The sequence below is a fragment of the Mus musculus genome, chromosome 15 (assembly GCF_000001635.26).
Source record: "Mus musculus strain C57BL/6J chromosome 15, GRCm38.p6 C57BL/6J".
NCBI classification, from domain to species: domain Eukaryota; kingdom Metazoa; phylum Chordata; class Mammalia; order Rodentia; family Muridae; genus Mus; species Mus musculus.
Window position 1 is genome coordinate 68,185,053 of NC_000081.6, and position 17,300 is coordinate 68,202,352.

The window sequence follows — 17,300 nt, forward strand, 5'->3', positions numbered from 1 at the left end:
CAGGTCACCTTTGCTTCTGCAACTCTACATCATAAACCAACCCAAGACCTCTGAGAGCAGAAAGAGACTGTGGGTGTGGATACGTGTACATGTGTGTAGGTGTGTGACACTGGGGATAAGTATGTGTATGGATGTGAGTGTGTGTGTGAGTACATGTGCGCACGCACGCAAGTGAGAATATGTGTGAGTGTGCCTTGGCGCCTGAGTCTGTGTGGGTGTATTGAATGGGCATGAGTATAAATAGGTATGAGAGTTTGAGGGAGTACGTGGAAGTGTGTATTAGCATGCGTGTGAGTATGTGTACAATTGTGAATGTAAGAGTGTGAATGTGGGTGTATGCACGCGTGAGCTTAGATTGTGTGAGTCTGTGAGTGGAGTGGGAGTGGGAAAGAGATAGGGTTAGAGATTCCCACTACCATTTGGCTCGAAAACACCAGAGGGAATTGATTATGCTTTTACCCTCATGGGAATCTGCAAATATTACTACAGATTTTTGAGAAAAAAAACGAAGTGGAAATTTTATCTAATACCACTTAGAACAGGAAACTGTCCTATGGGATTTTCCTTATCCACAATAATATTTCTCTGAAGCAGAGTAGGGCAGATGAAGAGACTTTCCAGAAAATTCAAGCAGCCTAATTTTCTATGGTCTTTTCTCTCCTGAGCACCCTACTTTGTAAGTCAAGTATAAAGAGAAACTGTATTCAGAGTTTTGAATTTCAATGTCTACTATTAGTACTAAAGGAGATGCTTAAAGTGTGTCACTGTTCTGAAAACCCTGACAATGTCCCCATTTTATTAGACAGCTAATATTCCCAAAGCACACAAAGAGAAAAACAATATTATGATATCTTGGAATCTATCACAAACCGTTTGTGCTGCCTAGTTTCTATATCAACTTTTATGATAGTTTGAAATACATCACAAATGGTGCTGGCTAGTTTTTATGTCAACTTGACACAAACTAGGGTCTCCTGCAAAAAGGGGAACTCAACTGAGTAAATGCCTCCATCATGGCCTATGAGCAAGCTTTAGAGAACTTTCTTGACTAGTAGTTGATGTGGCAGGGCCCAGGTCACTGTGGACAGTGTCAACACTAGGCATGTTTGTGTAACAAAGCAGGCCATGGGCTGGGCAGTGGTGGCGCACGCCTTTAATCCCAGCACTTGGGAGGCAGAGGCAGGCAGATTTCTGAGTTCGAGGCCAGCCTGGTCTACAGAGTGAGTTCCAGGACAGCCAGGGTTACACAGAAAAACCCTGTCTTGAAAAACAAAAAACAAAAAGAAAGCAGACCAGGAGTGAGGAAACCAGTAAGCAGCATCCCTCCCTGGCTTCCACTTCAGTCCCTGACTCTGGGTTCCTGCCTACAGTACCTGCTCTGAGTTCCCTCTGTGATGGCCTATGACCTGAGAGTGACAAGCTGAAATAGACCCTTTCTTCCTCAAGTTACTTATGTCTACACTTTAGCACAGCAATAGAAACTCTTAAGGCACTGTTTGTTTGTTCGTTTTCCTAAAATAGTCTTTCCTACAAGAGACCTTTTATAAAAGAAAATATAACAGATCTACAAGGAAAAGGAAAAATAGATAGAAACTTATAGTACTAAGAAAATATTTTAATGAATACCACTAAAATGTGAAGAAGCCAGGCAGTGTCTGCCTGGGCCTGGAGAACAGCTGCTTCTCTTACATTTGCTGAGTGGGCAGCACCCACCAAGGAGGCAGTCACTGTAGCTGATGGGGCACTACCAGTTGAGAAGATGGGGAGAGGCACAGAAGGGACTGTTCTTGCATACCTGGGTGACAACAGAGTAGGTCGAGGAGATAGAGGACAGCTCCAGAGGATAAAGAGGTCTGTGGTCTTACTCAGGTGACTAAATGAAACTCCACTAAAATACCTAACACGTACACTCTGACCTGGGCCTCCTTCCTCAGGCTACCCCAAGGGCAGCTGTGCTACACACTCTCATCATATCATTCCCAGCCTGTCCTCGGTCACCTGGAATTGCTTCATGAGCAGTTAAGACCACGCTGATGATGGGTTTCTTCGCTCCAGAAAGCTGCCCTGCCTCCTTTCCTGAGATCTTCTGGACTTTCTCTGTTTTCTGAGCCCGGGGTCTTTTTGAAGCCTTTTCTCGATCATCTTCTTTGTATGTCTTTTCTAGATCAAGGTCTGACTCGTTACCTAGGAAGCAAATGCCAAAATGTATAAGCTTTCCATTCATACCAGCTGGAAAGGAAATATGCCTCTTACCAGAGGTGATAGCAAAGGAGATGCCTCCGTCCCTCTATCCTCAGACCCAACCCCATTCTTTCTTTCTCTTCCTGGCCTACAGTACTTGCAGAGCATTCTGCTGGCTCATCCACCATTGCTGGATCTTCACAAACTCAATGCAAAACATGTTCACTGTTTCCAGGTCACAGCTGGGTACTGGGAATGCACTGCTGGGCAAAGCAGCATAGACCCTTGGCTCATTTTCATGAACCATCATTAATATCAGCACTGTAGAGAAAATGATTAGAGAGTCACAGTCCAAGAACGCCCTTCTCCTAATCATCTTATGCTTCCCAGGCATGTTCCCTGTGCCAGGCATGGTGGACATACGGTAAGAACATACCAAGCCCTCAAGGGCCCTCCACTCCAGAGAAGACAAAGAGATAACAAATGTGATCAAGAGTAGTCTCTGTTCTGTGTTGTATGAAACAAGAATAAGGGACAGGATGGTAGAGGTTACCTGATAGGTCAGAAAGGCTTTATGGAGCAGTTAGCTATGGCTGACTGAAAAAGCGAGGGTTAATGAAGCACTGGATGGGGAAGATGGGAACCAGTGATGAGGACAAAGCTATGTGTGCGGTCTTGGGAAGGTGTGTGATAATAAACAGCAATGCTCCAGTCTAACAAAAGAAGACTGAGACAATGGATAAATACTTGGCTGAGCATCCTGGTGGCCACACCTGCAGGAGAAAGGAGAAAGTGACCTAAAAAGATGTCAAGACTAAGAGGTAAATACAGGAAGGCCATGAATGCTGAGAAGAGCATCAATCTCCCACGGGTGAGACACTAAGCCCAGTCAACCTGCACAACAGAAGATAGACTGTGTCTGGCCTGGCCCTGCTGGGGACTCCTGGGATGTGGAGTGATTGTCATGTCTTTTGATGGCTCCAAAAAATGACAATACGTCCAGGTTTTTACAGGAGCTGCTGTTTTTTCAAGGCTAGTTGCTACCTTACCTTTCTTAAGACAATTGGGAAGCCAAGCAAAACATATTTAGGGCATCATGGGACTTCTTGGTTCACATATGCATCTCTTGAAGGTAATGGTGAGCGACTGATGCCACCTAATCCAAGGAATAGCTGAGCTGGCTTAGAGTTTTACATGTATGCCATGTTGTAGAGAATGCAGTACATGGACTGGCAAACCATTCAAATGCACTGTAGAACAAATGCATCAGTTACAGACATACGACAGCAGCCATGACAGGTTCAGCGATGGTATTAGCCTAAAGAGTAAGACTAGCCTTCATCTGTCAGTGAAGGACAAAGGAGCACTCTAGAATGGAAACACCTGGACAGTCCCAAATGCGATAAAGCAGAGGGAAGGAGGGGACAGAGGGCTTTACTAGAATCATCAGGCCTGAAATGACCCACCTGAGGACCAGATCTTCAGAATATCAAAAGAGAACACTGAGAGTCATTCCACACGCCTCTGTATGAGACATGTGTGCAGCGGACAGGCAGCAGGGAAGGCGGGGTTGGAACGTGCAGGAATATATGTGGTTATCAGGGAAGTGAGATTGAAACCAAGGAACAACAAGATAGAGACTGTGGAGTGGGGTAGGGAAATGGGCAAAGGGAGACAGCCAGAAACCGATCTTCCTACATCTCAAGTCAGCTCCAGCCAGCCCGACACAGTGAATCAGTCCATGTATAACAGATAATGGAGCAGCCATGCTGGCTGAGGTGAAGCTAAGGAAATAGAACAGTCAAACCAGGCATTCACATTGTGCCCCATAAACCAACAGTACTTGCCAGGTTCCTGGATCATCCCCGGCTTGCAGGAGACAGTCTGGGTTAGTCTTTAACAGAAGAGTATTAGTATTAAATATATCAATGTCAAACAAAAGAGAGAGGTGATGGGAGGCATCATGAATCAGCATGGCATGCTGCTCTCCAAGGCCCAAGGTCAAGGAGCAACGCTATATTAACACATTCAGAGCCTGAGAGTGAGCGACAGGATGGGCACAGCACCTGGTCTCCAAGGTTGCTGGCAGACGCTCCGTGTTGGGAAGCTTGCTATGCAACATGCCTCAGAGCAATTGTTGCCTTGCCTGATTTTTTTAGTGGCTATTACAAAAACATTTCCAAAAGCCTCCCATTTGTCTGAGTCACAGAAGTCTTTTCGTCGCCTGGATATCGGGTGATGTGTGCACATAAATACTACAGTAGGATATTTTGGATGCTATAAAAAGGTAGAACAACATTTAATGGATTTTTTTTTTTTTGCTTGTAAAATGATGTCTCACTCTATAACAGAATTCACCATGGGATATGATTCAATATGTGGGAGATATGCCAAGGATAGCTATGTTGACGTAAAAAAAAAAAAAGGACCTGAGAGTCTGAGTTTACCATAAGCTTAGCCTGGTGAACAATATAAATCCACAACAAGCAAACAAGGGTGCACACTATCAGCCAGGGTAAGAAGAAATGAAGAAGAGGTCCCACCCAGCATAGGGGATGAATGGTAGCAAGCTCTGCTATAGGCACTAGGTGTACACACTGGAGAAATGAGTGTGAACAGTTGGTGGCTAGCAGAGGGTGAAGGCTTGGAAGCCACCTCCTATTAAGAAACACTGGAGGGACCTGTGTTGGCCCCAGTAGAGACTATGAAAACACCCCTGACTACTGCAGCTACTCCGATTCCCTCCTGGCTGCAGTGTGATAGGCTGCTGGTATGCACCTGGCTTCGTTACTTTCCCCATCATTGTGGCAAAATGCCTGACAAAGCAGCTTAAGTGGTACGAAGATTGCGTTAGCTAATTGTTCAGAGGGAGCAGCCCACCATAGCAGGTGGTGACAGAGTTAGCTCCAGTAAATGGCAATGGGAGTGTAAGATGTCTGGTCATATGACTGTGACAGTCAGGAAACAAAGAGTTCTGACCAGAAGTTGTAACCATCAAAGGTCACCATCAACCAGTGTCTCCTCTGCTAGCCATGCCTCCACTCAAAGAGTCCCACAGCTACACTGCCCCAATTCTACCCTCTGAAGGAATGCCACCACTCTTTGTAGGAACTGAGAATACATTGCAGCACCTGAAGATCCAGGCTTGGCCACTCAGGGCTGAGAGAAGGCTGTCAGGAGTTTCTGAAAGCACTTTTCTTTCTTAATAAGCAAAATATTGCTCACAATCTTAACGAGGTCCACTTGTTGAACTGAAGCACTAGCCACTAAGAGACCCCAAGGAAAAGCTTGTTCATAATGCTCATAAAGAAAAAGACAGTCCCACAGCATTGTCACTCAGACAGCCTGGACTACCAACCCCAGACAGCTTGTTCTGTGGAGAGTTCTGCTCTTATCTAAACTTGTTTTTAACTGGTGCCTCTGGTAAGATCTTTACACTACCCTCTACCTTAGCTCCAGAATGAACCAATCTACAATCCAAATCTAATCAAGTTACTCTCATGTGTGGACCCTTTAATGCCTACCCTGCTGTCTCCATTAAGAATTAGTATGAAAGTCTGCAAAACTCCCACAAACCATCTGTCACACCACCCACTGAGGCCAGAGTCTTGACTTCCAAGGGACACCCTCATATGCATATCTTCTCCCACTCAGGGTTCCAAGTACATGGGCCACAAACTGACTCAATCACGCTGCATTTCTTCCCTGGACCTACACATCTTCCGTGATTCAAAGGGGGACTGCACTCTGCAGGTGGCTGTTCCTCAAAACTCACGCACTGAAATCTTAGTCCCTGGTGGGATGGTGTTGAGAAGACGGGAAACTAAAGCAGAGATCAGAGTCAAAAAATAAGGGCTGCCATAGGAAGAAGGAAACGAGGCTACCTGTAGAAAAATGGATGGAATCGGAGGCCGCTGTGCTAAGAGATAAACCAGACGCAGAACGATAAATAGTACATATTCATTCTCTCTCTCTCTCTCTCTCTCTCTCTCTCTCTCTCGTGTGTGTGTGGGGGGGGGGACCGGAGGCCACTGTGCTAAGAGATAAACCAGACTCAGAACAATGAATAGTACAAATTTTCTCGTGTGTGTGTGTGTGTGTGTGTGTGTGTGTAGACATGTTTATATTTGTATGTGCATTTATGTGTGTGTGTATGTGTGTGTGAGTATAGAGGGGGACATGGAAGTAGAAAGAGGCCATGGGGGAAGGAAGGACAGAGGGGAAATAAGAGAATGGGAGAGAGGATGATAGAGATATTTTATTTCATGTTTTCTCTCTCATAGGTGGAGAACGTAAATATAGATAGATATACATGCATATGACATGAAAGTGGAAGGCAGGCTATTTGAGGAAAGGAAGGGAACAGAGAGAAGTGGGGAAATAAATATGACCAAGCTACAGACTCTGTGTGTGTGTATGTGTGTGCGTGCATGTATGAAATGCCACAGTGAAATCTACAAGCTTATATGGTGACCCACAAATTTAATTGGAAGAAAACCTAAAAGTCAGAGCAAAAGAGAATCTTACACCTCTCAGCGCTCAGGCGTGATCACCACTCTGACATATCCTCCAGCAGAGACACTCCTGAGTCCCTGGCCACATACAAATGGCCTATACCCTACTTAAGCGGTCACTGAGGTGGAGCCAGCACAGAGTCACTCTGAACCCTGTCACAGGCTGCTACTGCTAGAGTCGTGTGGCTGCATCCCAAGAGTCCAACGCCCACACCTATGGCAGTGTCCATGACAAACCTTTCCCTAGGGAGACATAACAAGCATCTACCCTGTCGTTACACGGAGGGTACCAACAACAAATAAAAGCACAGGTCTACCAAAAACAAACTTCCAGAAGCAATTCATTTGTGAGGGGTCACTCAGGAGCTGTTAACTAATTTGTGGGTATCACCAACCAAAGCAGTCATACCACTAAGAACTCACACTTACTTCTGCATGGATGACAACTGCACAGAGGGAGTTCCCCCTCCGTCAACGCTCCACATGCTATGGACTCTAGGACCTCTGAGCCCACGTGCAACTACGGCAGAATTATGTGCAAGTGACCAGGAAGGACAGGCAAAAGAGGCTGGAATCTCAGGTAAGGGTCCAGTTTTATTTGAGAGAGAGGGAGGCTGGTTTCTGCTCTCTCCATTTGAGACAATGTTTTCCATTTGTTATGGATGGGTTTAAGATGAATCTGAACAATTGGTGTCCAGAAGGTGGCGCTGTCTGGAGAGGCTATGCAAACTGCAGACACTGACCTGTCTAAAAGTAGATCTTTGTGGGCATGCTCCGAGGCACTCCTGCCTGTGTTCTCTGCCTCTTGATCCTCAAGGGCCCAGCACAGCACACAGAACCACCATGCCTTTCCTGCCGTGATGTATTTATTCTACTGTCAAAAACACTGAGCCAAAATGAACCTCTCTTCCTGCAAGCTGCTTCTGTCAGGTGTTTAGTCATAGCAATGGGAAAAACAACCAATACATCTCCCAGTTGCTCATGACCTCTCTCTCTGTTTTTCAAACACAGTTGCCTTTCTCCCACTGAAATACCTTCCAGACTTAGGCTGACAGTCATGATGGTGGGTGCTTCTTTAAGGGCATGGCATTTACAGCTAGCATGCTTCAAGTCCTTTCTTTGGGGTGTTTTAAACAGTTTCTTGTTCCTCTGACTTTGTGAGCTTTTCTACTTTCTCCCCCACCCCTGCTGATGCCTATATTCTCTGTAGCTTCCTTTTCTTTGGAAAACTCAATAGCTCTGCAATGCATCTGCTTTTTGGGAAACCATGTTGGATGTAGTCCTACTGTGTGCACATTGCCAATGGGCCAACATACATATCCATTGTGTGCACACTGCCAATGGGACAACACATATATCCACTGTGTGTATACTGCCAATGGCCAACATACATATCCACTGTGTGCACACTGCCAATGGGCCAACATATATATCCACTGTGTACACACTACCAATGGGCCAACATACATACCCACTGTGTGTACACTGCCAATGGGCCAACATACATATCCAACAGCCTGCTAATAGCAGAGGAAAGTCAGTAGGCAAATACCACTGTGTGACTCCAGTCAGGATCTTCCATGGCAGGGATAAACTCACATTGGATGTGAACACAAGAAATAGGTCAGTGACCCAGTGGAAGTCATAATCCACCTGAGCCAGTAAAGTCAGGACTTGGCAGGCAGTGCAAGTTGGCATTTTCTAAGTGTAGGCTGTGCTCTGAGTTCTGATGTAGCAAACACATCTCACACCAACATTCCTACTACTGGTCAGAAAAGCTACTGAGACTAGGCCAATCATTGGTCAAATCCTGTCTCATGTGTCTCCCAAGTAAAACAGAAGCCCTATGAGGTTAGCAGGGTTCAGCTCATCCCACTGAGCAACTTCCAAGGTGCTCAATATGAAACGAAGTAGAAAGAGATGGGAAACAAAGTGGAGAGACATAGGAAGGGCTACAAATCTCAGATGAGCAAAGTCATTTATTCCTTAAGCAGTTAACAAGGAAGGGTCCCACGTATTTGGCCCTACATGGGGTACTAGAGGCCTGGAAAATGGCCAGGCCTGTCACCCATCCTCTGGCAGCTCAGAAGAAGCCATGAGTAACAATGACTAGACCCCAGTCATGCAACTCACTGGACCTGCCATTGCCTGTCCTCTATGCCCTGGAAGACTTCTCCCAATTCCTTAGACACATTACGAAAAACCAAGTTTCATGGAGAGGGAGGGATGACATAGGGGAGACTCTCGCTGAACTGACAGACCAGCATCATGTGTAAGTCTATGTAACTGCAAGGCAAGCATGCCCCACTGTCTCCCTCACCGCTGAAACTGTGCAAAGCTGACAGTCGGACAAAGTACACGGAAAAGAGTCAGCTGCATGAGGATTGCCAAGATGACACAAGAATGTGGTCAAATCGCAAAGCCTACATAATAGAGATCTAACAGAATATGTCCCAGACACAACACAGGGCCTAAGCTGATAAGCTGGAACAGTGGGTCTCAACTGTCCTAATGCTGTGACCCTTTCATTTCATACAGTTCCTCATGTTGCGGTGACAACCAAACACAAACATTATTTTGTCACTACTTCACAAGTGTAATTTTGCTACCGTTATCAATCATAATGTAAAGACTTGATATGTGACCCCAAGACCATCATGACTCACACGTTGAGAACCGCAGCACTAGATCATGATCGCCACAACTATTCCTGCTGTCTCTCGAAAGCTGGCCGGCTTACAGGCAGCTCAGATACTGCAGCTGCTAAGCAGCTCCCTCTCAAGGCCAGCTCACTCAGACAGGCCCAGGCCATCTGTGCTTAAGGCTAATTTGGCCAGAAGAAATACTGGCATTTGCTCTCTGTGCCTTCAGCTGAGTTTCCACAAACAGCAAGAGGCTATTTGCTCCTAATCACTTTATGCAGATGAGCAGCCCCACTCGAGCCCAGCCTGAGCACAAGCCTGCCGTGCACTCAGATGCACAGCTGGCTCCTAGAGCAACAGATGCAGTGGCAGGGCCAGGCCCTCTCGATACCATTAAGGCTGTCTAGGGTATTCCCAATTCTTCTGGCTGGGCAGGCAAGGTTCTTGTTCTGAAGAGGCAAGTCTCTGTTCAGCAGACAAGTGTTTATTTCCTAACACGGAAGAAGACAGAATCCTAAAGTCACCCCCTTCCTGAGATGGCTGGGCATAGGGCAGAGTAAGGGACTCACCAGGTGAAATCCAGAGTCCCCAGTTACTGGCAACAAGACATTTGGGACAATTACTCTTATTCAAGAGAATCCCTTATTGACTTCCTTATCCCTCAGTATAGAGAGTTGGTGCCTAATGAGGAATGGCTGAAGGGCTGACAAGCTGATGACTGTCTGCCTCTCTGTCTGTCTGTCTGTCTGTCTGTCTGTTTTTATGCTTATGAATGTTCACATACCTGCAAGCATGTATGTGAACCATGCGCATGCAGTGCCCACAGAAGTCAAAAGGCATTGGATGTCCCAGTATGAGAGTTACAGATGGTTGTGATTTCCCAAGTGGGCGTGGAGAAGAGGACCTGGGTCCTCTGGAAGAGCAGCTACTGCTCTCAACCACTGAGCCGCCACTCCAGCCCCAAAAGAATGCCTTTAAAGAAACACATCCAAAGTTCCAAAAATAAAGATAGCAAAGGCACCTGGGTTGTGGGATGCTCTTCAGCAGATGCATGTGTAGTTACACAACGCTGGGTGAAGCTGAGGTGCTTCTAAAGGTCACTGTGCTAAAAAGTTAGTCTCTAACCTGGGGCACAGTGGAGGTAGAGTCAGCTCTAAGAAGAGAAAGGTCTAGTGAGAACTCAGATCGGCGGATGAGCCCCAGGCTATCCCGAGTCTCCCCTTCTGGCTCTACGATTTCAGTAGCTTTACTCTAGCAGATGTTCTTCCCACCATGTAGTCTCACCTAAGAACAGCAGATTCAAATGACCATACATGAAAACTTCTGAAACCCTTCTTCTTTAGAAGTCAGTTATCACAAGTATTTTATCATAATGACCTAGTAAAAACATATTAGCGCCTCCTAAGGTAGCATTACTGTTTAACAAGTTCTAGAAATGATTCCCATTCAAAAGATAACAGGACGTAAGTTTTAGGAAAGTAGTAGCTGAAATGTATCTGAGACACTTAAGATTTAGGACATGTCAAACCCCTACAACCTTTTCTTGGTCCCAACTGAGGAGTTGTGTCATCAGGAAGGTACGGGAGGCAATATCAACCCCATGAGCAGCTGTGAGGTTCACACGAAACACCTAGAAACACCTAGCAATGGTCTCTGGCACCTGTGCTTCCTGCAGTCAGTATCACAGGAGAGAGAGAGAGAGAGACCACATTGCTGTAGCAACGCCTTGGTCCCTGCAGGCAAAGCCCTGTCGAGAGCTGTGAGCAGAACTCCTATCTTTTCCTACACACATGCTTGTGCCTTTCTAGCCAAGCATTTCCTACATCCTTTTCCTCCTCTAAGGCTTTTAAAAATCTGTGCTTTCAAAGAACAAGGTCCTTAGCCAAAGTCCCCTTGTCCATCAAATACTGTATCATACCTCAGTACTGTGTGACTCCAGCTTTGTTTGTCAAGACACTGGGATGATGACTTTCAAACAATTTTTAAAGTGACCTGTTCAGGCAATTTCAGTGTCATCAATCAATTCAGACATGCCAAGTAAGGTGGAAAGAAGGGGTTGGTTCCACCACCACCCTCTCACGTCTCGCACACCTGTCCTTGGTCTCTGCAGCTATTTCCTCTGAGCACTTTTGAAGGACTCTGGTAACAGTGTCAAACTGCTGGATTGGGATGTACCATGTAGCTGGCCAAAGGTCACTAGATATGAAAGTCAGCTTTGAGAAGACATGGCAGAGATCAGCAGGTACTGTGCCAAGGACATCATAGCTGAGAGCCTATTCTGCCTTTCCACTGCAGCCATTCAGAACTCACTGCATCTAAGAGCAGCATCTGCAGAATGAGTCACTGGGAGATGCATGACAGAACACGCACAGTGCCTTGTCACAGGCTGAAGCAAGCACACATGTGAAGTTCTCAGGACAGACATGTCTGCTGCATTGCAAGTCCAGCTCAGGTCTGGGCTGGAACTCAGCCACCCCAACCTCAATTGGTTTCAATTATGCATGGTCAAACAAAGTCTGAAAATTCTAGAAGTAAACAATTAAGAATTTTAGGCCACTTTTATTGCAATCTTATCATGATCATGATCTGTTTATTAGTAGTGGTCATTACTAATCTTCCTGTGCCAGATTTCAGATCAACACTTATAGGCATATATATTCAGGAAAACACATCATTATAACTGTGATCAGTACTGTTAGCAATTCCTATAGGCTCCGCCCAACAGTTACCGAGCCACAGCTTCTGTCTCTGGCCACCAGGTACAAGCCAGGAGCCAGGCTTATAAGAACACTCCTTGCCAGGCCAGCTTCTTCTCTTTCTCTCTTTGTTCCTCTCTTCTCTCTCTTTCTGTCCTTCTCTGTCCCGTTTTCTCTGCCTCCACCCCTTCCCCAGGTCCCCTTCCCTTCCCACCAATAAATCTCCTTTATATTAGGCCAGTGGATAGCCTATCACTCAGGGGAACACCTTTGCCAGCCCACCAAGGTACTTCTTCCCTCTGCATCACACCGCCAGTTTATAAAACACAAGTACAGAACTACAGCATGGGCAGGACTCAGTGGCAAGGAAGGTCTGGGGCATCGAGTGAGGATCTTGGAACGAATCCCCGTTGGAATCACATCGGGCTTTAATTTGCTTTGTATTAGTGAAAGCTATGACCCTATGGGCCAGCTCTGAGAGTAGGAAACGGGTAGAAATGGGCTGTGTGTACCTGCCTCACCCTGCTACCTGGCCTTGCATTCTCCCAAGTTTCTGACAACTATAACATTTAAGTTCTTGACATCTGTGCAAAGTCGCTCTTCAACCCTGGCAAATTAACATAATTCTCTATATTCCGTTTCCTTTGGAAATGAAAGCATTTTAAAAAGTGATGACACTGCATAGGAGAAAGCAAACCTTAGAGAGGGAAGCAGATGTTACTGGATGCTGGCACACTATGTTCCCACCCTTCCCCTGCACCACGGCCCTAACACCCTCGCATGCAGTAATGTGTTCTGACAGAATGCTAGAGGCAGCCATTGTAAGAGGCAAAGTCTGGCCTCTCATTTTAAGGGTAGATAAGGAGAAAAGGACCCATGGACCCTGGGATTCTCTAGCAGTCCCACTGGTCCCTCTGGACCACCCTCTGTTTTTCTTTACCCAATTCCCATCCCCAATGGTTCACCCATTGGGGTCACACAATGACCCCAGAGCCCTCTGGCTTCGAACTGTGTCTGGCCACTGGAGGTACCAGCAAGAGGTGAAAGCAAAAAGAGAGTAGGGTGAACCTTTATTCCCAGAGTTCCTTGCTACCAACTGACCACTGAGTAACTTCATCTCAGCCCCCACCTGTAACGGTTCCAGGCCTTAGCACAACTGACTTCATGATGTAAGTACCACTGAAGCCATAAAACTCAGCATGTAAATAGCATCACCTGCCAAAATGAAAATGAAAACCTTATCCATCAACACCCACAATTCTGGAAAAGTCTCTAAATGCACAAACCTTGTCTGCGATAGCTCTGCTTCTGGCTAACTGTTCCTCTTAGCTGAAGTATGTAGTCCAGAACATGTGTTATATGCTCACCCTAAGAAAGGTGCAGTGCTATACTGGGGTCTAGAAGACTCAGCATAGTCACTGGCCAGGATAATAATGCATTCTATTGGTTTAAACCCTCATGTCCAGGTATTCTCCTCTGGTGGATACTCCACAACACAACCCATGGAGCTCTAAGATCTCCCAACCCTAGCCCTTTACCTATTAGGGTAACATGACCCCAGTATCTCCTCTACACCAGCCTCATTTCTCTGAGCCTCCAGCTACATTCTGCACTGTTTACCCAACTACCTCTCCATAAAGGCAAGCATTATTGCTATACACCTCTGGTGATCCCAGGTCCTCAAGAAGCTGCCCTAGTTGTCCAGTTCTTTGGCTTCCTTCCCTCCCCTGGGCCATCTTTTTACCCCAAGCAACTAAGGATATTGATGTTGAAGCCCTGTATGCTGGCTGAACACTGAAAGGTGACATTCTCTTGCACATGTTCAGTTGACCAAACTCCATCCTCTACCAAAATTAACTTATTTTTTCAACCAAACCTATTTATCACCCCAGTTATCTGAGATCGGCAGCTTTGCCCCTGTCAGCTCAAGCTCCCAAGCTAACAACAACATAGTCACTCTCCCGTCTTCCTCCATCAGCATCTTTAAAGTGGGTTCCCTTCTATCAATCTTAACCACTGAATCATATAGTTCAGACACGGGATCCTTGTACCTACTGTGTGGTTGCTGGTTCCTCTGTAACTGAACTAACCCTATGTCCCTCTCCCATGCTTCTCACACCTTCTCAAGCCTTCAAGTATCACTTCCATCTCCACACTTCAGAACCAGATCTTCAGCCACAGGGCAGCTCCACACCACCCTTGCAGACCTCCAGCATGTCCTACCCACTATCACTAGCACGTGCCGGAAGTGTTGCAGACTTCCCCGAGTGTCCAATACTCTGAGAACTTTATAGCAAGGACCTCTGCTTTGTGAACAGCATTTAGTCATCAAGTACCAGAGATACAGACAGCAGGCCCTTGATGATTCTAGGTCATAGCTGGGGTTCAAAAGCTCCCGTTCTGCTTACCCCTTTAACTATAAGCATGCATATACCCACACAAAAGAAACTGTAGTAGTTATTCTGCATTGAAGAAGGCTGAGCAGCAGCTCTGATCACTCGGCATCCTGATCCACCCAGATGTGAGCCAGCAGTTCACCATGATGCCATAACAGACTGAACCTTTCAGACTGAAAGCAAAGCCCTTCCTACCTTCAGCTCCATCAGGAGCTCTGTCACAGCGCTGTGGTAACTGATACGGAAGAGTGCTGAGCTGCGGCACCTCCTCAGTGTGTTCCCTTTGTGCTGAGGTCTTCCAGCTCTTTGCTTACCACCCCTCCTCTGCCACTGGGCTCCTTGTCCCCAGTTCTGCACACACACTGAGTGGGATGTGAACCCCCATTTTCCTTCACGCCCCACAGAAAGTCACAGAATGTTCTGCATGAGCATGTCTTCCCGACCGGTGCACCGGAGTTTGTAGACATTAGTTTCTGTGCATTGCTGAAATATTAGTACTGCACTAACGTTCTAAAGCACCTATTCTAAATTGCCCCAGAACTAATTAAATCTCAGAATGCTCAAGAGAGTCAAACATTATCAGCCACATTGATGGAAGGCCTAGAACAGTAGCAGACTGATAAGGGATTATACTCTGGGCCTCCGCCACCGATTTGTTCCTCTGTGCTAGTACAGCAGTTTAGGAAACCTCCCAGCTCCACAACAACTCTCTAACCTGCTGAGTGTGCATCATCCCTTCCCTCTTCCCTCCGGCCTTCTCACAGCTCCCTGTCGCTCTTGTGCTGAGGGAAAGACAGGTGAGCCTAACTTCTAACAGCTCCCATGAAAAGATTTCAAGGAAGAAGAGACCAGGACTGGCAGAAGCATCCATGTAGCCTGCCCCTCCCAACACTGTATACTCACTGATGTTCCTGCTTCACCTCCAGGTTTGGCACACACCATCGAGCAGCAAATGCCTACAGACCTTTTACACTCCCCCCGTACCCCCACAGCATGCTAGAGATGGCAGAAACTCACACCCCACAAACTACTCCTGCAGGAAACCCCTAAGATGCCCCATTGGCAGTATGGCTCTGCCCTCCACATATGCTTCACTCCTCCATTGTATTTCATGTATCTGCATCTCTGTCCTGCTCCCCAGACACTCAGCTGCCCAAAGGATTGGATGTGTCTAACTCAAGGATGATCCCCAAAATCTACCATAAGCTCATAACAGAGCAAAGAAAGTGTGTGCTGCCAAGGCTCACTTAGCACTGAGCTACAGCAGACTTCCTCAACATCTTGGAAGCCTAGGTAATTTGGTGAAGGGCTGCCAACCCTGGATCATCTATTCCTCGCAGGTCAGAGAGACTTCCACAGGGACACAGAGCAGTCCTCTGGACAAGGCTTACAATAAGTAACCGTTGCTTGTGTCGGGTCCAAAGGAAATTGTCCTGGCCCTCATTCCGGGGCCCCATTCCCTTCTCCCAAAGGAGCCATTTCCTCAACACTGTCAGAAGGGACCAAAGGTTGTCTTTGGTCCCATTAATATACCAAAGTGCATGCTGGCCTTCAGGCTCACTCAGTATCACGAGTACCTGTGGCTCCCCCTGTCCCCTACCCTAAAATTCTCCAGCTCACTGCTGTTCTCTCTCAGATTCTCATTCCCATATAACTCTGCTATTCTGCCATGAGTGCCCTCCCTCCCTTCCTCCTCCTCCTCTCCCTCCTCCTCCTCCTTCCTCCCCCTCAGCCCTCCCTTTGCCTCTCCTTGGCTACAATAAAAACCTTCCCCTCAAGCACACTCTGGAGTGGTTGGCTACGTTCTCCATTTATAAATCTGGTGCTGAAAGCCTCAGTTTATATACACTTGCATCTCAGCTCAGTAAAGCCCAGTGGCAAGAGCAGCACTACAGGCACCCCAGCCCTGGCCTCTCACACTGGAATAGAGCAAGCAGCCCCCTGAAACCAGGCAGCAACACGACCATCTATTTGCTGCCACTGCCTCTGTCATGTTCCAGCAGGCCTCTACTGCATAGTCCTAAGAGCATGCAGCTTCCAGTTGCCTCCAAGATATGGGCAGAGCCTTCCTTCCTAAAGTAGTGGTTCAAAATCTTCTGGGGCAGGATTTAGTGGGTATCCTAGATCCTTGAAAAGGTGCCTAAGCATCCTTTGTTCCAAAGGCAGGCAAAAGAGTCAAGATCCACAGTGCAGGACACTGCCTCCTAAAGACTGTGACCCTTATAGCAAGAGCTGGATCCTGGGAGTTTCAGAGATCGAGACCCAACTCTTCACTTCCACATGCACTCTCCACCCAGACTTAAGACATTTCTCAAGTCTAGAAGACCCTCCATTTCTTAACCCAAGGGAGGAGAAGACACTTGCCCCAGCATCCAGTGGTAGAAGGAGGCAGACATATAGTGCCTTGCCTAGTGGCTTGCTCAGTTGGGCACGAGAAGACAGCAGTGCCAGGCTTTCTAATCCCTCCACCTACATTTGTGGAATTGCACTAAGAGTGAGAAGTTCAGGCCTCCATCACCTCTGGAAGTAGGCAAATGGAAACCTTCCCTGTCTAATCTTCCAGGCCCATGGAAGCTTCCCTAAATACCCTATAGCTTCCCACAGGTTCACAGCTCTAGGTGTTCAATTCCCTCCTTCTCCAGGCAACACCAAGAATGAATGGGAAGGCTGTATAAAGAATCAGAAGCCTGTGCATCCACAGACCCTCTCCCTCCCCGGCACTGCCTCTGCTGTAGGCACTGTACTCACAGTCAGAAAAGTACAAAATAGCTGGCTAAGGGGGCCAAGAAGACTTTGCAGGAGGCAAACACTGAAATAATCTAGGGAACACTTTCTAGCAAGAAATGCAAAGAGGAAGTGGACTGTGACAAA

At 46.8% G+C, this 17,300-nt stretch overlaps 1 protein-coding gene across 12 annotated transcripts in view; it reads right to left on the reverse strand.

Moving 5' to 3' along the window:
* The window catches only part of Zfat (zinc finger and AT hook domain containing), a 175,209-nt gene that overhangs the window by 101,339 nt on the left and 56,570 nt on the right, over window positions 1–17,300 (reverse strand). For all 12 annotated transcript variants that reach the window (XR_003951402.1, NR_152182.1, XR_001781548.2 and 9 more), the window contains exon 4: window positions 1,999–2,184. Coding sequence is in view for 6 of the 12 variants with exons in the window: in XM_006521124.4 (XP_006521187.2) it covers window positions 1,999–2,184 (186 nt within the window). In the remaining 6 variants the exon portion in view is untranslated. The remainder of the gene's footprint in view (window positions 1–1,998; window positions 2,185–17,300) is intronic.